General features: G+C 37.2%; 2 protein-coding genes across 5 annotated transcripts in view; one reads left to right on the top strand and one right to left on the bottom strand.

Moving 5' to 3' along the window:
- ANO3 (anoctamin 3) overlaps positions 1-27,971 on the top strand; it is a 420,829-nt gene that overhangs the window by 346,251 nt on the left and 46,607 nt on the right. The window lies entirely within an intron of this gene.
- Positions 69-12,799, bottom strand: MUC15 (mucin 15, cell surface associated). 2 transcript variants are annotated; one of them, XM_060606234.3, is made up of 5 exons: positions 12,164-12,799; positions 8,990-9,982; positions 4,698-5,428; positions 2,550-2,699; positions 69-445 (listed from the first exon to the last, which is right to left on the bottom strand). In XM_060606234.3, the coding sequence occupies exons 2-5, from the start codon at positions 9,007-9,009 to the stop codon at positions 285-287; spliced, it is 1,062 nt and encodes a 353-aa protein (XP_060462217.2). In that variant the 5' UTR covers positions 9,010-9,982; positions 12,164-12,799; the 3' UTR covers positions 69-284. The 2 variants fall into 2 exon arrangements, with proteins under 2 accessions (XP_060462217.2, XP_060462218.2); XM_060606235.3 differs by lacking the exon at positions 8,990-9,982 and having other exon boundaries at positions 12,164-12,794.

Raw genomic sequence — 27,971 nt, 5'->3', positions numbered from 1 at the left:
AAACTCTTTAGTTTCACCTGATTCCCACAAACGTTTCCTACTAACAACAAAATAGACCAAAATACAAATTAAGGTTACTCAGTAGATGATTCAGCACAGCCAAAAATGGTAAGAAAGGAAACCTTTCAGATTATCGTCTACGTTTCTGCTACTAGTCTCTTGCTTTTATGGTTCTCCTTGGCACAGGCCACATGACAGTGATCTTGCTTCAGCTTTTGGAGGATGGGTTTGTGAAAAGACTAGGATGTAGGCGATCATTTGCCGTCAGAAGCCTTTCCTCTGTTTTATACCGAGGTACGAAGTTGAGGTATGTCATCCATAGGAATGCCGTCACGTGCATTTTCTCGGCCTGCTGGCATAGATGAATCATTCATAGTTGAGTTATAATAACTAGAGTTCCCAAAACTCGCATCATAAGGTTCCGGTGCATTGTCTAATCGCAGAACTAAAAAAGTAACCAAAAAATAATTATTTTATGGTAACAGTCTGGAGAATGCATGCTGAGGCATCTGCCAGACTATAGAAATTGTTCTAGATGAGTAGGTTAAGTACATCTGTTATATGGGCTTTTCAGACACTAGGTTTGAAATTTAAACGAGTGCATATTTTTCAATACACATTTCTTTCCAAGACTAAGAGAACAGTTTAACTTGTAAAATAATTTTGCTGCCAATGGACCAAAAATAAAGGAAATAAAGGAGAAATCACAACAAAAGGAGAGCAATACTTTTCATGAAGAAGTATAGACATATGTCTCATTGATTTTTGAATCTTGTGAATTTAAAGCATTGTCAACATGTTCAGAATTTTTGTTTCTGGTGCAAAAAATAATTTTTAAAAAGTGAAGAGCATTAATTTTAAATCAGAGTCATGATTTTACTAAGTGTCTCAGCATTTTTATGGTTGAGCCAGGGAAGATGGAGACAGAAGAAAACTATCTGTAAAAGCTTATGTTTCTTTATGATAGATCCTAGTTATCATGCACTTGACGATTCTGATTAACGTTATAAGAGATTACTTTTTACTTTTTTAACAAAAAGCCAATTATTACTATCTTAATGATCTTGAGTTTATTTTCAAAGAGAACTTGGCATGTACTAGGTACCTTTAAACATTAAAGCAGTGACTAATTTCTAATTAGATTAGTGATCTAATTATTCATTTAGGTAGTCTCATATTCTAGCTATTCTTTAAGCCATCTGTTTACCAACTGGGTTCCTGGTAACCTGGGGGAGCTGTCTTGAAAGAGTAAAACTGGTGATATGATTGAGTTATTCCCCTCTGCCTCAATCACATCTTAAATTGTATCAGTTTGATAGACTGAGCTTTTGCTTCTGATAACAGATAAAGAAAAGATTCTGGTGTTAAGAAAAAAAAAAGTTGGATACCCCTGTTTTTGAAATCCTATCCTTTAATTTGGAAAAGTGCCACTTTTTATTTTATATGGATTGCTGGAAACCCCCAGAATAGAATTAAGTTAAATTTTCAATTAACAGATTTGGTTCTGAAGATGAACAATATGTCAGTCGTGATCTGAACTTATTAAAATCAAAAGACTTTCTCAACAGGATGTACCAGGGGCATTTAACTAGTTTTTTGTTTTTGTTTTTGTTTTTATCATGGCAAGCATCCCTTATGTAAACCAGAAAACATATTTTTTTCTTGTAGTATTAAAAAAATGAATCAATCACTTGAAGTTATTTCATTTCTATTCTAATTAGTATTATTGCATTAAGAACAAATTCAGTGCTTTATTCTTAGCAGATAAATTTCTTTTTCATAGATGCTATGGTTGGTCTTTGCTATCACATGAGTGAAAAATTCCTGAATTACTGTGACTTTATGTACCCAAATATACAACTCTTTATAGATTCTGTTTTAGAGACTTATTAAAATAATTGATTGAGAGCAACTGTATCTGTGTAAACTTTAGAAGAACTCCAAATTAGAATAAGTCATTGTTCAGGGGCACCTGGGTGGCTCAGTCTATTGAGTGTCTGACTCCTGGATTTCCACTTAGGTCATGGGATCAAGCCTTGTATCAGGCTCTTTGCTGAGTGTGGAGCCTGCTTGAGATTCTCTCTCTCTTTCTTTCTCTGTCTCTCTCCTCCTCAGTCCTCCCCACCCGCCAACCTCTCTAAAAAATAAATAAATAAAAACAATAAGTCATTGTTCAAATTCCTGCTGCTAAGAGATCCAACATGACAAAGAATGGCTTTGCAGTTATTGCTAACAACACTGGCCATTTTTTCCTTAATAGCATGCCATTATCTTCCAATTTTATAGACATGTTTCAGGTTCTGGGATTTGGTTTATTTAAAAGTAATTGTGATGCAATGAACCACAGTTCCAAATGGTTTCCAAATTCCACCCACAGGTCCATAATTATTTTGGTTATGGTCTTTGAGAAACAGAGAGAGATCATAATAAATCTTTGGTCTGTTTTTGTCATATGAATCTCTGAATCCCTTCTAGGTAAGGTAGTGAACATTATCATCCCCTTTTAATTAAAACCACTGTATGTAGTGAAGTTCTAAAAGTTGTTTTACCTGGTTCGTTTCTGTCATCATAAAGTCGGCGATGGGAAAATGAATCTGTTTTCCTTTTTCCGCACAGCAAGTAGCCAACAAGACTAAGTAATGAAGCACCCAGAATAGCACCTAAAATGGCCCCAAATACTACTCCTGTATTTTTATTTTCTAGAGAACAAAGAAAAAATAATTAACAGATAAAGAAATAGAAAATAAATTTTCAAAGAAGAGAAATATATACATGTGGACTTTATAACAAAGACTGTTTAAACTATATATATATATATATATATTTAATTAGATAATGGTGATGTGTGTGTGTATATATTTTATGGAATACTGAGTATTTGGGGTATATTGGCAAATATACCTCCCGATAAAACCACACTTCAAATTTTGAATTACCTTGAAATACTTCTTAGTTTTATAACTGTCTTTCTTTCCTTTATAAACAACAATAGTACTGAAATGCCATGTGTATGCTCCATTAAGATCTGATTTCTCTATGGACTGCCATATTAAGTTTTTAATCAATTCTGAATCTCTAATGAACTTTAATGATGAAATGAACTTTGAGCTTGTTTCTATAATAATTGAAAAATAAAAAGCTAATGGGAATAAGTGGGTAATAGAAAATGAATCCACAAAACCCTAACAGAAAAGGCATTATAAGGAAAAAAGCAGTGTATCCTGATACAGGATATTTCCAGATACAACAAACAGATCATAAGCAAGATGTTTTCAATGTCTTGCATATTGAGAACAGATGTGTAGTTCTGGGGGTTCAAAATTTTACTCAATCATCCCTTTCACCAAGTACCCTATCTTAAACTAAGTTATCAATAAACTATGTAATGCTCCCTGAACTCATATTTAGTATATTGTATTTTCAGTTTTAAAAAAAATTTATTAAGTGGATAAAATTAATTAGTTTTATTTATTAAGGGGTCTTATAAAGTCTGTAATTCTATATTAAAGCCCACTTATAAAAAAATTACCTATACATTGGAAGCTTTAGAGCAAAATTATTAATAAAATAAAAGTAAAGCAAAGTTAAGTAATTTTCTTTTGATTAAAGAGTAAAGGTAGGCATAAGTACTCAGCATTCTCAGTATATATATTGAGTGTAGACAGACAAAAGAGAGAGAATATTTATTAAAAATCTTTCTGATGTAATATCAGAGGGGATATGAATAAGAGTATGTGTTAAAATTATAGCTAAAATGAATATATATGTACACAATGTATTAGTTGCAGTGCTATTTTAAAGCCTAGATTTCAGAATTTAAAACTTTTCCTGTAAGCTAACAACTTTCAGGTAGGAATGTGTATGTGTGATTTTTTGTTTACATCATTAATATAATCTAGAAACAAGTTGTATTGGAAATCATTGAATTCATGGGGGAAAAAGTATTGTTTAAAAATTTCAGGAAAATAAACACTTGGTTAGATCTGAAAAAATAAAAGATTATGTATTTTTATTAAATATTAGATAACGTTTTAAAGCTTTACGTTTTAAAGCATGGCATAATCCCTAAATGAATTATTAAAATGTTCCCATGAAACAATTTTCTTGTGACACTCACAGCTGTATTCAATTTTGATGGTGTTCATTAGGTACCAACTTAAAAATTCAGGAGGATCTTCTTTGGTTGAGTTTATTTACATGTAAAATATATATCAGTGTTCTTTTTTCCTGTGATTGTTCTGTGGTATCAGATAATTTATAAATTCATTTATTTCAATTTTCACATACGTATGTTTTTAAAGTTCAGTTGTATATTATTCCTAAAAGCATGGGAAATTTCAGGTAGCTTTCTAAGATACAGTGAAAACTGTTACCTAGCATCTCAAAACTGTACCACTACCTCAGTCTCTATTCCTTTTCAACCTAACCTCCTTTTAAATTTGTCCCACTGTCTCCTTACATTTCCATACAACAGTGACTAGTGCATGCTGACTTAAGCCCTAAAATCCCTTCACTATTTCCAATGAATATCATGGTCACCTCCTCAAAGTGAGAACCATGTCTGCTATTGCTGACTTCCTGGTTTTTTGTTTGTTTGTTTGTTTTTTTAATATGGCACATTCCTGAGATATAATCTACATGACTTAGTTCGAGATTCAATTTCACACAAAAAGAAAGTTAAATCCATTTATATTTACCTTCTTGGGGGTCTGATGTGTTTGAGAAGAGTTTCGAATTATTGGTAAACTTTAAGGTGGGCTGTAGAGTGGTTGTTTCTCGATAAGGAGTAAACCCTACGAAGCTATCACTGGTTGTGGTGAGCCATTCATCTGGTTCCGTTATCATGGGGGACGCAGACGTGGTGTTTGGTGCTGCAGGAAGGATGCTAATTGAAATGGAACTGTTGTCAGGAGTTTTCATGGTATCACTGGCTGAAGACCAAGTGAACTTTTCTGAAGATAGAGCAGATGTAGCATCGGGAGGTGCCGAGACAGGCTGAGGATTTTCGTCTGCTATAGATGAGTTCTGAGGCAATTTAGAAACAAAGCCTTGGATCGAGGGAGGATTTGTGGGAAGCGTAGGCGTGGATCTTGGATTCCCAGAAAAGTTGTTTGTCGATGAATTGCCAAAGACCTCTGTTGTTCCATGGTTTTTATTTGATGGATCCCAAAGAGAGGAATTACTTGTCTTGGGATTGGAGGTTTCTCTATTTTCTTTATCTGAGCTTAAATTTGCATCACTTTCCAAAGGAACAGATGCATTTTGCATCGCTTTTAAGCCTGCTGCAATGCTTTGTGTTGTGTTTATTTCTGGACCTTCTTCCCCAAGGCTTTCAATTAGTAGTAAACTAAACATTTTTGAAATCAACAGAATTTTGGCTGAGGTCAACATTGTAGCCTTTTTTGGTACTGGTGTAATTAAGGGGAATCTGAAAGCAAAAAAGAACAAGCATCTGAATTATTCAACAAAATAGCAAATTTTTAAAAATGGATCTACATTTTTAAAGTGATGAGGATTGAGACACCTGGGTGGCTCAGTAGGTTAAGCATCATACTCTGGATTTCTGCTGAGATCATGACCTCACAGTTTGTGAATTCGAGCCCTGGGGCTCTGTGCTGATACAGAGCCTGCATCAGATTCTCTTTCTCCCTCTCTCTCTCTCTCTCTCTCTCTCTCTCTGTCTCAAAAATAAATAAACTTTTTAAAATTTTTAAAAATGTTTTTATTTATTTTTGAGAGAGACAGAGTGCGAGTGGGGGAGGGGCAGAGAAAGAGCCAGACACAGAATACAAAGCAGGCTCCAGGCTCTGCCCCAGCTGTCAGAACAGAGCCTGTCGAAGGGCCTTGTACTCAAGAATGGTGAGATCGTGACCCGAGCCAAAGTCAGATGCTTCTCCAGCTGAACCACCCAGGTGCCCCCCAAAAATCTTTTTAAGTGATAAGGATCTAGATACGTAACACTAAATTGATAATACCATACTCTTTGTTCTTAAAGTTTATTTTGTTTGGATTATGTACTAAAACTAGAGTGAGTTCTATATTCTGTATAATATTTCTTTCTTCTTTCTTCTAAGGAAGTGCCATGCCAAAACTTTGTCAAGCCATACACCACTATTCCACTATTTGAAAGATCATTTAGCTTGGGACAAGTTGAAATATATGTATGAACTATGAACATATACATAGAGTTCATATGTATATGGAATATTATAAATAGATTGCTAAGTAAAGCATTGTAAATATGGGACATGTAGAGCTGGCTGATTTGTTTTACCTATTTAAGAAAATATGTTCTTTATAAAGATGTAACTTGGAATATTTATGATGAAAATGATGTTGCTGATTGTACTGTAAACATACCACTTTCAAGTGAATCAGTCAGGAAATCCACTTGAAAATATTTCACTAGCACCTAATCTGAATTATTTGAATTTGAAATTAACATCCCTTTTTTGACAATACTTTTCACTTCATGATGCCCTTCTTCCTATGAATCCCAAATTAGGGAAATTCAGAAAGACTTTTAGATTTTAGGATATTTTTTCCTTGTATCCCCTTACTGTGTAAATGAAGAATCTGGCTGGGAGCATGTGTGGAAAAATGACGGTGCCAGATAGTAGCAGAGTTGGGGGTTGAAACCCTTGTACAGTTCTCTTATCCAGGCATAATCTTCTGCCTCTGAAGTGTGGAAATGCCATAGTTCACAGATAGCAGGATATAGGGACAAGGTTTTAAAATTAGATTTATATTAAAATTCTGACTTGCATTATGGATAACCTGTGAAAAATAATCACATAATAAGCATCATCATAATAATCATATTGACCTCGCAATGGTGTTCTGAAGAGTGAAGATTTAAGTACAAGTACCTTAAACAATACCTGACCTAAAGTAAGTAGCTAATAGACATTAACTATTTTTTTATTATTAGAATATAATTTCTGTGTCTTACATTTCAAAGGGTTTGCAATTTCGTCTTACTTGATCCTCACAATGATCCCTGGAGACCAAAAAAATTATGCTTGTAATATCTTCATTTTGCACAGGAAGAAACTGAGGTTCAGAGTGGCTAGTAATGAAAACTAGTGAATGGAAGAGTAGCACTGAAATCCAAGACTACTGACTCCAACCTAATTAGATGCTAAAATTTGAAAGATCGTTAATATTAAAATATTCTTTTAAAAGCATTAGGCTATTCCTCCTCAAACGATAGAGTCTGAAAACTGATATCCTGCTCTTTGAATTGTATCTTAGAGCTTATTTTTCACTAACAGCATCCAGGGTAGGGAGGTGCAACTGCTATTTTTAAGGTCCAGTATTACCTACCTGCCTTTTTTTGTTATTTTAAGGCTTATTTATTTATTTGAGAAAGAGTGTGTGTGTGTGTGTGTGTGTGTGTGTGCGCGCGCGTGCGCGCGCGCGCATGGGGGAGGGGCAGAGAGAAAGGGAGAGAGAGAATCCCAAAAAGGCTCCACTTTGTCAGCACCTAGATGGACACGGGGCTCGATCTGATGAACCATGAGATCATGACCTTAGCCGAAATCAAGAGTCAGATGCTTAACCAACTGAGCCACCCAGGCTCCCCACCTGCCATTTCTTAAGAGCGCTTCCAGAAATTTTTGTAATTATTTTCAACCTTAATAATTTTTTATTAGGGTTTGAGGAGCCTCAATGTACTCCCTCTGATTTTCTTTTAAGTGCCCTCTCCCTGATTAATAGTACCTTACATAGTGGTACAATTTAAGTATATTTATACTACATCCTGATATATATATTTTTTCAAAAGCTTTTAGTAATTAGTTTATACCTGTGGATTTCTAAGGCTTTACAAATATATGCCATATCTTATGCTTATCACTTAAAAAAATTCTACTTAAAAACCTAGGCAGACAGGCAGACAAGAATAGTCATAGGAGCATTATTTATAAATGTCTCCAGCCTAAACATCCATCAGTAACAGATCAGATAGTAAATTGTGAAATATTCTTACATGAAAATTAACAAACTAGAGCCATGTACAACAGAGGTGATTATGACAAATGTAATGCAGAGCTCACAATGCCAGTTGTAGTGTGTGATTTCGTGTATGTAAAATTCAAAAACAAGTAAAAACTGTCAAAAGTTTTTAAAAGAATGTTAAAAGTCAGGAATGTGGTTACTTGTGGGAAGGAAAGAGACAGTACTGATTAGGTAGCCATGGAAGGGACTTCTGAATGCTTGTGATACTGTCTCTTAACCTGGTAGGGATTACCTAGGTGTTTATATTTGTGATACTGTTTGTTTATATTTTTCACATTTCTGTGATAGCCAAGAAAATGGGTATAGGTCCTAAAAATGTTAACATAATTGGAAAACATATTACTGTTATGCATTTATTAAGTCAGATGCTTCACATGTTTTCTCATTTAATTCTTACCCAAACCAATCAAACATACAATGAGGAAAGGATTGTCAATCCTGTTTTACACATAATTAAATGGGGCATTAAAAATGTAAGTAATTGTGACCAAGACCACAGAGCTAATGACTGAGAGATAAGGTTAGGACTCAAACCTCAGTATTAAAGCTAGTAATCACTCAACTGCATAAAAGAAGTTACAAAGGAATATAGAAACTGGTTTCAAAAGGATCTAGAATTCAGCTGCTTTTTAGAAAGTTTTTCCCACCAATATATTTTTAGCACCGCTTCTCCAAATTGTATTATTTTACCCAAAGTAGTTTATAATACCATGACTGTAAACACTAGAAAACGAGGGCCTTCTACCTTAAGTACCTCTCAAACACACTAAATACACTTTTATCCCAATTTAAGAAAATGCCAGCAATCGTCTCTATGGTTCTGGGTGAACACCTTTAGCATATAGTTTACAAATTAACAAAACACAAGTTCTTATCCCCAGGACCTTTAGTTTTCACCAACACATTATTAAATGGATGCTCCACCTGGCACATTTAAAATACAATTCAGTTTAGTTTTAGAAATACTTACATGTATCTTTTCAGAAACATCCTTCTGTGAACTCTGCCAGGTTCATAGCAAACATTATAACCTTTCTCATTATCTAATTCCAGTGGTCTGATTTCTTTACGAATTATACTTAGCCACCCATTGTGTCATTACTATACATTTTGACTTGCTTTCCCTACATCTAGGCTTTCTGGTTATTTTTTCATCCTAATGAAGTGGTGGTCAGAGGGGAAAAAACAGCCCTTAGCTGTTCTAATTTTCTCACGTTACATGAGGAATGAGCTTTCACTCCCTTCCCGTAATGAGAATCCACGTATCAAGAGTCAGCAAAGTGAGTTTTGTTGTTCCTGACTCACTTTGTAACATTGAACCACCAAGGGGATCTCTCTACCCTTTACCCAGCTTTTGACTGTAACTTGAAAACCTAAGGTATCAATACCCCAAATGAGCCAAGGCTTCTGTTACTGCCTATAATTTATCTCGAGGGAAAAGAAAGAGAAGAGAGAGACGATGTATGTCGTGAATACTATTTACAGTTTATTCCAGTTATGGGTAAGGCTTTCGCCAGAATCAGTTTATTCCTGTTGTCCCAGCCTGAAGCAGAGGACACTTCACTTCTGCTCCTTGTTTTCCAAGAGAAACAGTTTACACCTCTCACTCAGGTCCCTTCATCTTAAAGGGATAGAAGTAGGCAGGAATAGAAACCATCAGCTCTTCAGAATCCCAGGCCTGGGTTTTTGCTGGAGAAAAGACTAGGAAATGTCGGTTAAGTTCGACCCCATTCTGACTTAAACCAGACACACTGTAAGCAGCAAAATCTAAAGGAGGTGATACAGGCGCTCTGAAGGGCAGTAAAAGGAATCTGTGCTCTTTTTCTTTGCACTTTTTTCTCAGCCTCTCTCCATCTGTAGAGTTTAAATATTTAAACTGTGCTGTGTCCTTGTTATGTGAAGTTATGCTGGATGATGGTTGGTGTGCTCATGTGTGCCCAAGTTCATCTGTCAACCAGGTGCCCTGTGGAGGCAGACAGAGATGGGACGACAGAAAATACAATCGTAGAGCAAGAGCAAATCGGGAGAACCAGGTAGCATCATTCCCCCTCCCGGTCTTTGTCCCTTCTTGCCCCTAGGTGGGAACTCAGGAGAGGAATTTGGAGACTGTATAACACAGGAACTGAGCTAAGACCATTACAAACTTGAAAAACCTCTAAGACTAGAATTATTATACAGGGAAGAGAAAAAGAGAGGAGGATTTCCTTCCACTCTGTGATACTTGAAACACAGATTCTAAACCTGTCTGTATATATTGAACTATTTTTATCGTTTCTGGTAGTTAACAAATTTTAAAATATGCTTTCAGAGAGTATGAGCTTCACTTTTTAAAAAATAATTATGGTACGTGGAGAAAATGAACACAGTTTTCTCCCCTGTTTTTTGGTGTTGGCACTAGAAAGTGGTTTCACATTTGAATTTTGTATGGAGGGCTGCAGAGGTGGTGGGAGAAAATGGCAGCCGTGTCCATTGAGGGAAACAAATTCACACTGTCTGTCTGTGCATAATTTTGCTTCCCCTTAAATGCATAAAGTGATTATTCTGCCCAGTCTTCCTGTTGTAACTGAGTCATACCCATTTTATACCAAGCTTTAAAAATAAGGAGGTACCCTGCGAGGTCCACCTACGCAAGGGAAGAGAAATGCTAGTTACTCTAAACTCAGTCAAAATCCAACTGTTAAAGGACAGTGTTAGTTCAGGTACACGAAGGGGATAATAGAAAACCTGGATTCTGCTGTGAAATAACTAAACAATACTTGGACTGTGCTTCTTCTCTCTCGGTTGCTTTTGCTTGTTTCTTATTATAGATCTCAGGCTACAGATTAAGACAGATGGGTTTTGTTTGTCTTTGTCCTAGGAAATTCAGTCTGACATGCAGCCAATAACCCAGGCAGACCCTGAGTGTTACTCTTGAGTGGCCTTTACAATCTTCAACAGTATTTGCCGTTCCTAAATGAAAGCCACAATAAATGAGGACCTAATGAACTATGCTCCTAGAAATGCCTCTTTTATAAAAGGGTTTTGAGAAGTCTTAGTAGCCAGAACGGAGGATTGTACCTGAGGACCTTAGGGCGTATCATTTACTTTTATTTGATTTAAAAAGAAAAGAAAAACATGACTTTTCCTTTAGGAAAAAAAAAATTCAAGTTTGTGAACATAATTCTAATTAAAAGACTGGGGTATGCGTAAATCCAGGAAAAATATTTAGGTCACGATCCCAGCTCACGTGAGCATTCTTAGTCATAAACTTCAGTGCTGAAATAAATAATTAGGTGGAAGAGTATCAATCTTAGAAAGAAAGACTGTCTCCAAAAGAAATATTTTGGACCCCAATTCCCAAGCTTGGGGTTTTCAGCCTTCTGTTACATTTCACTGTCTGTAGAAAATGCCTCAGTAGATCAAATAGAAAGGGCTAAGCAGTAAATAAGCATCCCTTTAATTAAAGGAGCCTTTTACACAACCACAAACTGAAAATAATTTTAAGGAACTTTATCCACACCTTCATTCCATAAGATGTGTTCTGAAGCAACTGACTTAACAACGTTTTAGGTATACAGTGACTGCCGGCCGTAAGCACATAGCATGTTAAGTGAAATAGTTTACATACACAACGTTTTGCCATTTTTTTTGATTAATAAAATCCTTGGAAAGATATACAGAAGCCTGTAATTCAAAGATTGTTCTTCAAAACCTGTCTTATTCTAGTACTTTAGCAAGAACCTTAAAGCCAAAATGCATAATTAAAATCTAAGTAATCAGTTTACATTCTTGCCATTTCCACTTTAGACATGTTGAAACTTTTACTAAGATCTGATTTAAGGAAACTCTCCCTTGTATTCATGTACATTTTAAGTGAGGTTTTTATTTAACTCTCCAGCTGGTTCATCCTGTAGCAAATTTGGCAGTAATTGGAAAAACTAAGTCACTTGGTGCAAATGCTCATTTGGAAGGTGATTACTTAACAAAACAACTACCTGTTTTTTCAAGAATCTCCGTAACTACTTGCCAGAGTGGCAAAAGTTGAGCCTGCTTTGATTCTCTTTGGTAAATAAATGAGGGGGGGCGGGGAAGCAAAGGGAAAAAGTAAGGGAGAGAGAGAGAAAGAAAGAGAGACAGAATCCCAGGCAACCCAGCACACCCTTACCTTCAGGTTTTGGAGGTATTTACAAACAGGAACTAAAATATCACAGACAGCTGTCCTGGCTGCAACGCGTCTGCCGAGGATTAGAGAAAGCAGAGGGGTGAAGTATGACAATGTCCCACTGGGCAGGAGGGTGTCAGAAACAAAATTTGGTGGAGCTGGCCCAATCTTGCTTGTGTAATAGAGCACCCAAGAACCTGACTGACCTGCTTCTCAGCTGTCAGCATGAAGATATCACCTCATTCAGGCCTTAAAAAAAAAAAAAAAAGCCCAACCCTCCAGCTTTCATAGGTTGGTCCATTTTGACTTTGAGGCAGGCTGGGTCTCTTGAGCGGTGGCAAACCAGGGGTCATCTGTTTCCTGCCCCAAATGAAAAAAAAAAAAAAAAGGGAGAAAGACTTTGGTAATGTCCCTTGGTGTATCAGGAATTTCTGGCACATGCTGGCTTCCCCCTTTGCAGGTGAAGACACCAAAATGATTCATGGCCCGCACCTGTTGCTTTGTGCAAGTCCTATGATGTTTTCTTAGATCATAAACAAACCTGTCTTTCTCATAGTAGGGTACCAAACACCTGAATGGAGAAAACATGGTGCGAGCAGTAGTGAGGGGCCTCATGTGCAGGGCACCAGTCGGTCACTTAACACAAAGTGAAAGAATGTGTATTGGCATCCTTGAGAAAGCTGTGAAGCATTCGGTTAGAAATAACCACCGGGACTGAAATGGGCTTTCTTGCTGACTTTAGGAGTTTGGGGAGAATGGCCACACAATCCTGAGTAATCCTGAGAGCCTTCACATTTAAGTAGTTTCCATCCTGTGTTCTCTTTGCTTTTACTCTCAATTTAGGAGCTGAAGAGTTTCAGAAGTGCCCGGGCAATGTTTGATTAAATACGGGAGTTGAATAACAACCTGGCATGCTTCCTTCACTTCCTTCCACGGCTTATGAAAGGGAGCCGAGTGAAACTGTAGTTTCTGGGATATTCTGCACACCAGTATTTGGGGGCCAGCGCCAAGGCCCGTTGAGCTCAGTATGCCTAAGTTTCATGCTTAGTTTCTGTTGTTCAAGGAGATAGGTTTCCAACTGCTGAGAGAGAAAATGAAACTTTAGCTGGAGTACAGGAGCTTCAAATTGAATGCAAAGAATCTACCCAGTTAATTGGCCCGGGAGAGAACAAGGTAACGCTATAGTTTTAAATTTTCTGAAGCCCAAAGGCCCCTTCAGAGTTTCATTAGGAATTAAGCCAACCCCTAAAAAACATTCCCTCAAAAGATATTTAAGCTGTGTCTGCACTGGTATGAAGAAAAGCAAGTTAAATTAAATCAAGCAACTGGTTACTGAGCAATAGCTTAATAGAATTCATTTGGTTATTTTCAGATTAGTCAGTTACTAGGAAAAAATCCAACTGAAAAAATATTTTATGTCTATTGAGAGAACTGAACATGATTTGGCAGGATTGGGTGTGCCATACCCGTAGGGATTTTCCTAGATATGTATATGAATATCATTACCACTTTCTGACTTGACCATAGTAATTATGGCCTATACCAGGCATGGAAATTATAAGGTACTTCTGCTATACCTGTCTGCTTTCACTGTGTAAGAGTCAAAGTCATCTCCCATGACCCTCTTTTCTGGAGACTCTACCTATGGCCTCAGAATCCTCTTCATCACTGCTCTCCTGACAGCCATCACCAATTGATTAAAATGACCCCGGATGTAAACCCTATTTACCCTTCCTGTCATGAGCACATCTGGAAGTAAAGTCATAACATAAAAATAATGCATATATTTAACACCTCAGTGGTTACTTAGCTCACTTGGTTGTGATCAGAAATCTTTGTGAAATCACCTAAGTTGGAGTTAAAATGTAATTTCTTGCCAAACAAACAAGTCTCCATGAGATACATTTCCAGGTATACACCATGTTCTAGGTAAGACCAATCCCATTTGGCCCTCGTTTCTCCAGAGGGACTCAACAGCCGTAAGAGACAATTAGCTGGCACTTTTATTAGCCAAGCCAGCTGAGATGACACATTGTGTGATGCCCTACCTATTTTTTTTTGTACTAACCTACTATGGTACCTTTCATCTGGCACTCTCCAATTGCTTCCCACCCATTAGGTCTCGTAATATATACTGGAAGAAGCAAACCTTTGTTTGTCTGAAATGGTAGAACTGATAACAAGTGGAGTTTCTAGAACACAAAGTTACATTATTGTCACCGATGGGTCGGAAAATGGAACCAGAATGTAGCTTGGGACCATGCCTCAAATAAAATTAAAAGATTGCTCTGAATCCAAAATATAAAAAAGATATTTTATTTGTATAAAAAAGATATATACAAATCCTATAGCATCACATGCCTGATGCTGATGTCACACAAAGGAAATTTTTTGCAATAGATCATTAATAGCAGGTTCTGAGTTTGAAACAAGATATAAATTGAATTTATGTTTTGTCTCTCCCTAGGGGCATGGGCACTTTAAGAAAAAGAAATACTTGAATAATAATTAAATAAGCAGCATCATGGTTATATTATTTGAGGATAATTTAATGATATTCTTCAGAGATACAATGGAAATTGATGACTGGGAAATTCCTTATGGTTGATAACACTAACAATTGTTTAATATAAGCTTATTTTTTTTCCTGAGTCATATGGCATTATAATATGATCTTCTTCATTTAACTGTATCTTTATGGAAAGATTAAGTGCTCCATTTTGTTGCTAAGGACATTCTACAACAATGTCCTTTGTTAAGTAGAAGTTGTGACATAGCATATACATATATGCAGGTGTACATACTTGTATGCATACTTACATAAACCAGGAGCTAGGGAAGGTTGTAAACACCTGATTTAAGAAAACCCTAATAAATTGGGGCACCTCTCCCCTGCCAGTTCCATCAAAGGGAAAAAAAGCCAGAAAGAGAGTGGGGGGTATTGCTAAAAGATGATGGAAACAATTTAAAAACAAACACTACCTCCTTAGAGCATTACCACTGCCGGCATGGTCTGCCTATATTACCAGACTTTATAAGCATAAGGTAGCCCTACTGAATCTTTATTCAGTGCCAGAACTCTGAGGCTGTCCCTCTGGCTGGGTACTCCTGGCTCATAATCACCAAGAGAGAAGCATGCATGGTAGGAAAGGCTCAAGATACCAAGTCATAATTTCCTTGTTGAATCCTGGTTTTGCTACTTACTGGTTTCATGAGCTAGCCTGATCACCATCATATTTCCAAGACTGCTTTCTTATTTGTAAAATAGAAAGAGTGCCACCTACCTCCTAGTCACCTGTGGGGAGTCGATGAGATAAGGTAGGGAAAGTAATTCTGCATTACCTGACACTTAGTAGGACTCCATTGGTCCTAACTATAATAATTTTTGTTTAGAGATGGTAGAAATTAAAGGTTCAGCACCAATGCGAATAGAAGTCGAGATGATTCCAACTAAGCATGGAAACATGCTGAATTATTTTGTGTTCATGTCCATACCTTGGCACATAGTAAATATACTCAGTAAATGATAATTGCATGAAAATGAAATAATTTTTCTCCAATTTTAATTGATTTTTTTTCCTGACAGAGAGGCTTTCCACGGTCACCTTATAAAGTCTACAACCCTCCTTTCTTGACCTATTCTATCTCCTTTCCCTGCATTATTTTACCCATACCACTTATCACCATTTAACATCCCCTATATCTTATTTTGCTGTTTATTGTCTGTTCCTGTACTAGAAAACTCATGAAAGCAAGCATTTTTTGTCTGCATTCTCAATTGCTTTATCCACAGAGCTAGAGTAATTCCTTTAACAGACTAAATTCTCAATAAATGTATAAATGAATGAATTAAATAAGTATATAAACAAATGAATATAATTAACAATAATAACAAAAACAGTGAAAATAGTAAGTATAAGACATCTGTAAACTCACTTTTCCTCTACCTAGGATATTCTTCCAATTGTTGGCTCATTCAGATATGAAATCTGCTTTCTTTTTTCACTTGAGGATAGTTCTTGGGCATCTTTGTATGATTGTACATGTACATTATTGAACAGTTTGCTTCAGCAAGCAATAAGAGTTGGTGGATAGTTTGTGAGAAAAGTTCATTTTAACTATGTGTTCATAAATCTTCTGTTGTAGCAGGTGAGAGTGTAGACGTTATTGCACAAAAGTGTAGATAATTGTGGGTAGATGTGGTTTGGTGGGTAATTTTTTCTGTATACTTTTTTTTGATGTTTATTTATTTTGAGAAAGAGAGAGAGAGAGGGCATGATGAGCAGGGGAAGGACAAAGAAACAGAGAGAGAGAATCCCAAGCAGGCTCCGGGCTTTCAGCCCAGAGCCCAATGTGGGGCTCAAACTCACAAACCATGAGATTATGACCTGAGCTGAAATCCAAGAATCTGATGCTTTTAACAGACTGAGCCACCCAGGCACCTCAGTACACCTTCTTTATAATAATGAGGTAGACAGCAAAATTGCAACTGAGAGTGTTAGGAGTGTATGTGCTAGATGTTAAAAGGGAAAAGAGAAGGTATGACAGCATGGCACAAGTCCAGTCAAATCATTAATTTAAAACAAATCAACTCCCCACAGCATACCTATGTTTTCCTCCAGTGATGCTGGTGTGCGTGAATACAGATAGACAGGAGCGTGTGCGTGGATACAGATAGACAGGATACAGATGGAGCGTTGGTTTTAACTAGGGTCTGATAAAACTATGAGTTTATGATAAGCTGAGACAAGAGTCAGAACCCTGAGGGTATACACAAGTGGGTGAGTATAAAGGCAGACGATTAGAATCATAAAGAGGAAAGTGAGGGCACAAGGGAAGGAAAGGACAGTCAAAATATAATGGGCTGAGAACTGAAAAATCTAGGTCAAGAGTCAATGATTGAAAATCTGAGTCAAAGGATTATTGGAATTGGAGGTTTTGGAGAGTAAGCTAGGAGGATGGAGCTGATAATTGGAGATTTTAGAGAGTTTGCAGTCATTGATCAAAAGTATGCTATGGGAGTACATGAGTGAAATAGAGTAGGAGAAAACAACTTTTAAGATAGAGCCAAGGTCCTAGAAGGATGATCTGTGTATATTGCAATTTCAAAGAATTAGTTTAGGAGTCCTGTTGAAAGATTTACACTGAGCCAAGAATTTAACAATCTTTAGAAAAGCTAGAGAAGTGTCCAATGGTAGGTGACATCCACTAGGAGAGGTAGTAGAAAGTATGGATTGATAATGTGAGACTCAAATCTGTGAACCTTTAACGAGGAGGGAGAGGAAATGGTCTTGAAGCAGCAACGAGGAGCAAGAAATTCACCACCTCATCTTCAGTCCCGATTAGTATGGGAGACAGATAGCTATTACCTGAGAATGCTGCATGGAAATTAGGGTTTCAGGGTTGTCCCAGGTTTCGGTTAGAGCAAGAAGGTGGGGGGACACAAAAGACATTACTGTTGATGACTTTGAACACAAGAGGGTATAGTGAAAGTATCTCGGAGTGTTGAGAAAGAATAGGAGATGATCACAAAGGCGAAGTCTGTTGCCCTAAAACAAGAGAACGAAAATTTGAGGGTTAAAGGATGATCTGGAATCCCGGTATTCTTTAGGTAACTGATATGAACAGAGTTAAGGTGCACGGTGATGGGACCCAATTGTGAGTGATGACAGGAGAAAAGGTGGATGCGTAGGATACAGACATAGGGGCATCTTGCCAAGATGGAGAGTTCTGGGCTCCCTCTATACTCGTGCTCATAGAAGAGTTCTGAAGTGAAGCCTCTTATGCCTAGCACCCCAAATGACTGCTCAACCTTGCAAGTGGCAACCTGCTGGAAAATGGTATTGCTCTAACATGTACATTCTACTCTGTTGTGTAGAAGTGCTGCACAGCGGATTCATTCCTGGATGGAGGAGTATACCATTAAACAAGTTTCTTTCTTTCAGAGCCTTGATTTCATTACAGAGCCTTATCACTTTAGATGACTGTTGCTCCATTAATCAACTAGGCAATTTATTTTTATAAGGACTTAATGAAGTTACGAAAAGGCATACATATAATAAAAGGGCAAACTGGCAGATTCATAATATAACTTATTTTGCCACCTTTAGGAAAAGATCAATCTATTAATCCTTTCTTAAATATTAAGGCAGATAATTAGAAAATCCTGACATCTCTTTTTTTTTTTTTCTGGTTAGAAAGCTAGAATAGCTAAATAATAACCATGGCAGCAACAGCACACAGAGTTTATTTGCTGAGTATCCTCAGTGCTGAGCCACGACCTTGCAAGGGGCAGAGCAAGGAGAGAATGAGAGGCCGAGGCTAGGTCTGTACACTCTGAAGAAGGTTCTCGATTTGTTTCTTGGCTCAGAACCCAGGGCAGAAGAAAAGGAAACTTACCTATGACCTGAAGGGAATTCCGAAATCAAGTTCACGGATAGCAAATAACAATGACAAGTGGATTTTTCATCCATTCAAAGGACTCTAAGACCCTTAAACACTTTGAAGAGAACAATGAAAACATGTTACTTTTAACGAAGCTGACAGTTCCTAGGAGCTCTTAGCTACAGAAAAAAAAAAATGTGCAAATCAGGTCAGAACCTGACCTGAATCGGAAAGAAGGACACCTAGGATCATTGAAAATCCCCTCCTTTGAAGGAGTGTTTGAAATTAGTAACCCTGGCTTAGGAGTCAGAGTGACCTGGGGTACAGAGTCAAGTTCATCTGGGAGGAGTAAAATAGCAACCAAAAAATAATTTCTTGTACACGAAGCTGTTGTGAGGTTTTAATAAGTTCGCATGTGTGAAACATTTAGCAGGATGGCTGGCACATATGTGTGTGATACGTTACAGCTATTCATGAGAAGAAGGCACACAGTTTTCGAAGCTTTTCTAAGAAAATAATACAAAAATATGAATACAAAATAAGGTATGAAAGTAACTAACCTGGGAAAAAAATCACAAATTTACAAATTAAAAAAATCTTCAAATACATAACATAAAAATCCAGAAAGGTAACAATATTTTAATTAACTTCCCACATGCTTTTTGCTCTACATTTTTTGTCTGTGTTTTATGAAAGTACCTTTTAATATGACATTTAAAAAATATTCCATAGAACGTGTAGAAGAATAATGCAGTCTTTCCTCTTCCTCTAGCATGGTTGATTGATAGTCTTTTTTATTGATAGTTTTGAAAAGTTTATTTCAGCTTTAGAATTCATTATCGGTAATGTCATGTATTTTTAATATTGTGGCAAATTTGAAAATGTCTGAGATGTGTTTCACATATGAGTTGGAAATGTAAACATAATTTCCCATGGCATATTTTCTAGCTCCTGTACTTCATATCTTAATTATTTTGCATTATCAGTGCTGGACGCCATAGAGCACCTCTCCATACAACTCCTGGCCTGGCACCTGAAAGTGTCAGCATTTGAAGGGGAAGGAGTTTCCCCAGAATTCATTGCTATATTAAGATAGTTAATAATCTTGAAAAATTTATGGAAGTGCCTGCAAGCCACATAAATGTCTCTTACTAAATCCAAACTAAATGTATCCCTGACTCAACAGTCAATTAGTCAACTGTCAAAAACACTCAGGGCCACTCTACATCCAGTATTTGAAGAAGTCAGAGATTCTGGCTGCATCTACAGGGAACTTTTAGACAAAATTATAAATATACACAATTCAGTTATTCTTTGACTACTTCAATATTCGCTTGAATTGTGGATCAAGAAGCATTATGTTTGTTTGTGCATGTCTGTCTCCACAAATTCAGATATAGTGTTCCAATAAAACAATGTATCTTTTCAGATAATTAAGTGATAAGCATGTATCAAAATCTTATTAGAGTTTTACTGCAAAGGAAAAGTCCTCTAAGAGACCAATGCAGAGATTTCTGTGTTGGTAGAGGCAGTCAAAAGAAAAGAGAATGGTTAATAATCATTTTTAGGCTCCAAACAACAAAAACAGAAAGGATTTCAGGTCAAAGAACTTTAGACTCTTGATTGATGGAGCACTGAGTGGATGAGCAGTGAGCCTTCCAGAAGTTCTCCATCTCATTTAGATCTATTAGAAATTTGCTTAAACATTTTCATCTGTGCTGCTAATTTCTTCCCAGAAGGATGCTGCAAATTATATAGCTCAAAAATTTCTATCCCAAACCATATTTGGAGTCATTTTGCTGTTGGCAAGAAAAAGGTCAACATTTGGATTTGGATTTGGATTTCAGCCAAATGTCTTCCTTAGGTAACTTAACCTGCAAGAGCTTCAATGTGCTTATCAACTGAATGAGATCAGTAACGTTTTAATTTACCTGGGTTGTTGGGGAAATGATATTGGTTAATTTAAAAATAACAAGCACAAAGTCTGGGACAATGTAAGTGCTCAGTAAATGCTAGTTCTCTTCTTCCTCTTTGGGACTATGATGCAACACATTTTCCTTTTTTTTTTTTTTTTTTTGTATACTCTCTTTAGGAATAGACAAATGGACTCTCAAAACCAATAAGTTTTGAATTAAAATATTTACTCTAGAAGCAATTTTACAGTCTTAAACTCAAAAGAAGAAAAAGGACAGACAGTATGTTGTTTGCTAGGTTGTGGGCAAAAGGTGAAAAGTATGTGGAAACTGATTATGACTGAATTTGTGAATCAATTTAAATATAAAGAGTGACAATATCTTTATTTTTCTTGCAGAAAGATATACAATATGTTTCAATTTTATAAAGTATATTTTATATTGTATATCTTTTATGCAGTAGAAACCAAGAACTTTGTCTATATATAAAATTTCCTCTGTATGACACTAGAATATTGAAAAAAATTGGTTATTAAAATTTGTTATACAATTGAATTAAGCATAGTTAGACCACTTACAAACTGCACCTCATTTAATTCATTCATCGCCCCTATGAAGATGATTTTACTACTCTCAAAGTTGTGAAAATGGAGAGTTGTCGTTACTTAAGCTTCTGTCCCTGTCATTCGTCACACAACTAGAAAGGCATATAGGCAGCTTGCAAACCCAGAACATGCCTACTCCAAACCACATTCTTTGTCTAGCACCACATTGCCTTTCCTAGGTGTTTTTGTTTTTTGTTTTTGTTTTTGTTTTTTTTTTAAGATCACTGTAACTTGATCAAGAAGATAAATTTTGTTGTGTTTATTATAAAAATGAAGTTAGTAATTTCTTTAAAAACAATTTTTTAATGTTTATTTATTTTTGAGAGGGAGAGAGAGACAAAGTGTGAGCAGGGGAGGGGGAGAGAGAGAGGGAAGCACAGAATCTAAAGCAGGCTCCAGGCTCTGAGCTGTCAGCACAGAGCCCCATGCAGGGTTCGAACTCATGAACTGTGTGATTGTGACCTGAGCCAAAGTCTAGCACTTAACCAAGTGACCACCCAGACACCCCACTCATTTCTTTTATACTGGCTGTCATTTGGGGCACCTGGGTGGCTCAGTTGGTTAAGCGTCCGACTTCGGCTCAGGTCATGATCTCACAGTTTGTGAGTTCGAGCCCCGCATCGGGATCTATGCTGAGAGCTCAGAGCCTGGAACCTGCTTCAGATTCTGTGTCTCATTCTCTCTCTGCCGCTCCCCGACTTGCTCTCTCTCTCTCTCTCTCTCTCTCAAAAATAAATAAAAATGTAAAAAAAAAAAAAAAACCACAATTTTATACTTGCTGTCATTCACTGGTCATGCCAAGCACGGTTTTGAGTGAACTCTACCCAATTCCTGAGGGAAATTGGAATTATAAGGGAAAGGCAAATTTTTAACACTGTTTAGGGCTCTGGCACTAGCTTAAAATAATGCAGACCTTAGTTCTGGATCACTTGGTTGGAGGCCACAAGCTATTTCAGAGATTAACTGCTCAGGTATCCTGTCTTGGTGAAGCTTTCCTGGGGAGGTCAGGCCAGCATATGAAGGGGTGTCAGGCATTTCAGAGACTCAGTTATGAATTTGTTTTTCCTTTTTTCTTTTTTTTTTTTAATTTTTTAAAAGTTTTGTTTATTTTTGAGACAGAGAGAGACAGAGTATGAGTTGGGGAGGGGCAGAGAGACAGAGACAGAGACAGACAGACAGACAGACAGACAGTATCTGAAATACGCTCCAGGCTCTGAGCTGTCAGCACAGAGCCTGTCGCAGAGCTTGAACCCAGGAACAATGAGATCATGACCTGGGCTGAAGTCGGAGGCTTAACCAACTGAGCCACCCAGGCACTGCATGTTTTTTTCTTTTTTCAGTCATAAATTAACAACCGGTGTGACCATACCTTTGGGTACATACCAGTCATAAATATACTGTTCAAGAAAAATACTTTGGATGGAATTACCAAAAATTTAATTATAGCTGTTTATCAATGGTGAGACTGTAGATGACTTTTATTTCCTTCTTTCTTTTATTTTCTTCATTCAGCATATACTTCTTGAAAGCTTCATATAAAGCAGGCACTGCTACACCTCTGTTTCAGAAGTGAACCAGGCAAGGTGCTGGTCCAGTTATTTGCACTGGTGTTTTTATATTTGTAATCAGAAAATGTCCAGCAGAATTGGGAAATTTACGTGTATCAAATAGTTGAATGATAAGATGAAGAAAGGGCCTAAAAGAAATTAGTCCTGTGCTTGAAATGGTTATTATATTTTAGAAAACTATGCGGCAAATGCTGACGAGTTTTTATTTGTGTGGACTCCCAATTTTATAGCAAGTCAATTGAAAGTATCCATTTAAATTTGAACAAATGCTACTATAATGTGTATACATAAGTGCCAATACCATATTGAGTGACAGAAGAGGTAGCTTTAGACTCTTAACATCAAAAAGTATGCTCTGGTCAAGATTGTCGTGGGAGTTCTCCTGGCATCTTAATATAGCATGTTGCTGTTTCTGTGTATATTCTTACTTCTAAATGCATTTTCCTAGAGGAAAACCTATCAAGCTTGATTTTAGGAATTGGTGAAGACTGTCAGTGCTTAGGGTTCCAATGCTGGCCTTACCATGTTCTTAGAACCTAGTTGTTTGTTGTTTTCTTTTCTACTTAGTGTTGTTAGAGAGGAAGAAGGAGGGGAGGGAAATTGGAAGTAAAATTGAAGAGAGACGTGATGGCCTTAGACAAAGAGGAAATTTAACAAGACAAGCAAGTCCTGACTAACCAGTTCCCAAGGCACAGTGTCAAGTACAGTTCAGTCCAAATCTTGTCACTTCCACATATTTATAAGGTCTTTCTATTGATTAGCCTACTTTATAGTTATGCAAAGAACTCCATGAACTATATTTTTGTAAGGTGCTAAGGTGGGGAGGCGGGGGAGAAAGTAGCTTTCTCTGGGCATGGACACATCAAGTGTTCCACATTCGAGGCCCTTCTGCTAATGGTAGAACCTGTTCTGTGAGGTTTCTATTTCTACCTCATGTATAGTGATGTTGCAATCCTCTGTGGGAAAGGCACATTATGCTTGAGGATGTTACTGAAAATAAATCTGGGGAGTGGAAGAGAGTCTTTAGTGGTACTTGGATGTTATCTACATTGGCGATCTCAGAAGTGTTGCTCTGATAAACTGTTGTTTCAGCGGGTCTTCTTTCGAGAAGGCTTTAAATCTTTATCTCTTCTGATGAAAACAATACTTGGAATTCCTTTTTGCTCTCTGTATTCAGACATATTTAACTTCGTTTGTGCTGGGGATTGACCTCTTTCCCCTGCTCCTTCTCCATGAGCTCCTACCCCCTGAATGTAGTAAAGTCGTTTTTAAAGCTTTTTAAATAATAACTGTTCCAAATCAAATTGAACTTAATTGCTTAATATATAAAACACGTATATAAGGGACTTCTCTATGGGACTCTCTTCCCATATCTCCATGGAGCATCATTTGAAAACCTCTGGAATAATGGAAAGAGCACTTAACCAGAAGTTGGAGTCACAATCACTGGATTCCACTCAAAAATTCAGATCAGGGGAACCTGGGTGGCTCAGTCAGTTAAGCGTCTGATTCTGGGTTTCAGTTCAGGTCATGATCTCATGGTTCATGAGTTAGAGCCCCACACTGGGCTCTGTGCTGACAATGTGGAGCCTGCTTGGTATTCTCTCCCTCCTCTCTCTCTGCCCCTCTCCACACACGCTCTCTCTCTCTCTTACTCAAAATAAATAAGCTTAAAAAAATTTTTTTTAATTCAGTTCAATGTAACATTAACTGAGTATGTCAGTGTGCCAAATACTAAAAATGCTAAGAAAGAAACTCTAGAAACTTAACTTCTAAGTGTAGATGAAAGCAGATGTAGAAGAAGGTAAAGTGTTGTAGATGCTTTGGCAGATTTCTAGACAAGGTGAGTGATGCTTGTCAACCACTCTGGGCCTTATTTTCTGAAATTTGAAATAATGGAGAAAACTACATATAGAATCTAACCTCTTTGAGATGCTTAACTTTACGATTCTGTTACTCTGTGCCATTGGCTTTAGATCACAAAGGGAAGCCACTGGAATTGGACATGAGGAAATGGAAATTCAAGATGCAGCCTGTGTATTTTAAAATTTTTTAAAGTGGAGAAAACTGTCACTATAGTCAGAGGCAGGAGTAAAAAAAATAAACACAATGTATACTTGCCGAGGGACAGAATTATGCCACATCATCCTCAGCTTTTCCATAATATTCCTCCTACCTCCATGACTCATGTGAAAGCTGACTTTGCCCTGATAACAAAATGCCCTTCTCCAATGGAGGCCTCTTATCTTCCTCCCCCATCTGCAACCCAGTTTCACAGGACCAAGAGGAAGAGTTGATAAACTCTACACACGGAAGAGTAAAAAGAACATAGGTGGTTGTACAACTTGTACAATGTATACTTTGTAGGAAATAAAACTGCTCTATAATCCACTTCCCACAGACAATTAGTGTTAAAACCTGGCATATTTTCTTTTGGGCACTATGTATATATAACTATAATATATCTGATTTATCTAGCTACTTATCATATATACACAATATATATACACATATATATACAATATACTATAACTTTCTATAACTTCATCAACATCTATATTTGTATTGACACTTTGTTCTAGGTGAAATTATTTTTCCTTTATACATTTTCATTTTTAAAGTATTTTCACTTTTACATTGAGAAACTTTAATATACTCCCTGTCCTCTTTACCATCTCACGGTCTCTGCCACCCTGCTCATTCTGAGCCATTGTTCCTTTGTCCTTCCACATGAGTGCATGCCAAAATTTTCACCACCAATTACAATAAAATTATGAATATTTGCTTGTCACTTTCATGGCTTATAATATACTCTTTTAGAAGTCACTGATTAGAAGACTCCTAATTCTTCTTGAAATTCCCATACCAGTTATTTAATCCTGAACTAGATGCCAGTTCATCCTCTCATCCTCTACTGTCAAGAGATACTCAACACCCAAAGAACAAACAACCCACTTAAGAAATGGGCATGGGGCGCCTGGGTGGCTCAGTCGGTCAAACATCCGACTTAGGTTCAGGTCTTGATCTCGGAGTTCGTGAGTTCAAGCCTCGCTTCAGGCTCTGTACTGACAGCTCAGAGCCTGGAGCCTGCTTCACATTCTGTGCCTCCCTCTCTCTTCCCCTCCCCTGCTCATGCTCGCTCTCTCTCTCTCTCTCTCTCCCTCCAAAATAAGTAAACATTATTAAAACTTTAAAAAATATAAATGGTCAGAAGACCTTGGGGCTTCCGGGTGGCTCAGCCGGTTAAGCGTCCGACTTTGGCTCATGTCATGATCTAGAATTTACTTTTTAGAATTTACTTTTTAGTGTAGGAGGCAAAATGTGAGCCAGTGGGACATATCTTGCTGATGACTCAGGGCAGTGTGGTGGTTTATTTGATTACGTATTATTGAAGTTTGAGTGCGTTTAGATGGACTGAGCACTTTGCAGTTTATGGTAAGTCTCAGTCTTTCCTGCTGTGTTTATATTAGGCCACACACCTGTACCTACTTGAAAGGACCTTGAGGCCACTTCAGTAGGATGCTTCCGCTCCACCCTTCAGGTCTTGGCATATGTAAATACCCTTTCTTCTTTCCATGGCTATTTGATATAGTTGTGTCAGGGTACCGTGCAAGCCTTCCTAAGGTTCAGCCTACTCTTCAGGTCCCATCTAATTGCCCAAGTTCATAATTTGGGTTTTGCATCTGCTCTGAAATTGGCTGTACAATGAGATACGGTCTTCCCAGAATCCCGCTTCCTTTTCAGGCCCTCACTCAAGCTCAGAGCCTCCTGCTGTAAACCTGGGGGAAACTTCAGGGTTGTCGTAAGAATCAAGCCCATTGATATTTTTCATCACTTGGTATTTCAAAATTTACTTACTTTCTAAAATATGGTCTTTTGGTCTTTTGAGGTATAATTTACATGCAATGAAATCTCCGTAGATATGTTTTGATCACTTTCGAAAATGACAAACTTTTATAGCCACCTCTCCTGTTAAAAGCATGGAATATTTCAGGGCTCCTAGATGGCTCAGTAGGTTAAGCATCCAACTCTTGTTTTCAGCTCAGGTCACGATCTCACAGTTTCATGTGTTCGAGCCCTGCATCAGACTCTGCACTGATGGTGAAGAGCCTGCCTGGGATTCTCTCTCTCCTCTCTCTGCCCCTCCCCTGCTCATGCTGTCTCTCTCTCTCTCTCTCAAAAATAAATAAGTAGACTTTAAAAAAATAAATGGAATATTTTCATCACCTCCAATAGTCCTCTCATACCACCTGTCAGTCATCCTAGCCTCAGAAGCAACCACTATTCCAATTTCCAAAGTTAGCTAATTTTATTAATTTTGTTTTTATTAAGTTTAGTAGGAGTTAATAAGTAGTACTTTCCTTCCTTCTTTGATGTTTGGTATACTGATAAATTGCATGACCTCCTTCTAACTAAAAAATTTTTTAAGTGAGAATATTGATTCACTTGAGTTTACATAATTTGTGAATAAAATGAATATATCTCAAACTGAGAATGGATCTTTAACACGAAGCCTAGTTTATCCCAAGGACAAAGATTTGTGAAAGTTAAAATTACACCAAAGCCAGCCTTCAGGCTCACAAAAACCAAGATTACCTTTATTTCTTAGATTTTCTGGGAGATGCTTCTAGGCAGAGTTTTGCTGGAAAGATACATTAGGAAATGACCACGTAACACATTTAAACTTTAAACCTTGACTGAAGTCAGTAATAATTAGAATTTTATTGCACATTCTGTGTCATGTTCTGTATGAAAGACTTTAAGTCCTAGGCTTATAATCACTTCACATCATAGCTGCCTATTTTAACACAATGCTTTTCTTTCTTCAGTTTTCCTTCCATAATAAGTTATTTCTCTGTGTCTCTCCTTCAGTGTACTTCCTCTATATCCCACCTATGTTTTAAGTTCTAGATCTCCCTGTTGGTAACAGTAATCATGGCCAACTCTTTTTATAGCAGATCAAGTATTTGGAAAACTTCATTTATCTTCCTGTCAATGAGCTTGGCTATCTCGATTCTTTTAGCCATACTTCCTCTTATAAAACTGTATAGAAAATCAGTATATAACATAAAGAGTAGGACTGGGGAAAAAATTAAAGCCATAAAGATTGTATGGACAATAACTAGCAAGAGTTTCAGTCCCGACTCTACGATTTATTAGCTATGTGTTTTCGGACACAGTAAATTCATACCTTTGTTTCAAAAGTCTGATGAGAGTAATACCTGCCATATCTACTTGTGTTATGAAGTAACAAAATTAGGGACACCTGGGTGCCTCAGTTGGTTAAGCACCTGACTCTTGGTTTGGCTCAGGTCATGATCTCACGGTTTGTTGGACCGAG

This window comes from Panthera onca, chromosome D1 (assembly GCF_046562875.1).
Source record: "Panthera onca isolate mPanOnc1 chromosome D1, mPanOnc1 haplotype 2, whole genome shotgun sequence".
Taxonomy (NCBI): Eukaryota; Metazoa; Chordata; class Mammalia; order Carnivora; family Felidae; genus Panthera; species Panthera onca.
Note: the sequence above shows the minus strand (reverse complement) of the source record. Positions and strands in the feature narration are given on the sequence as shown.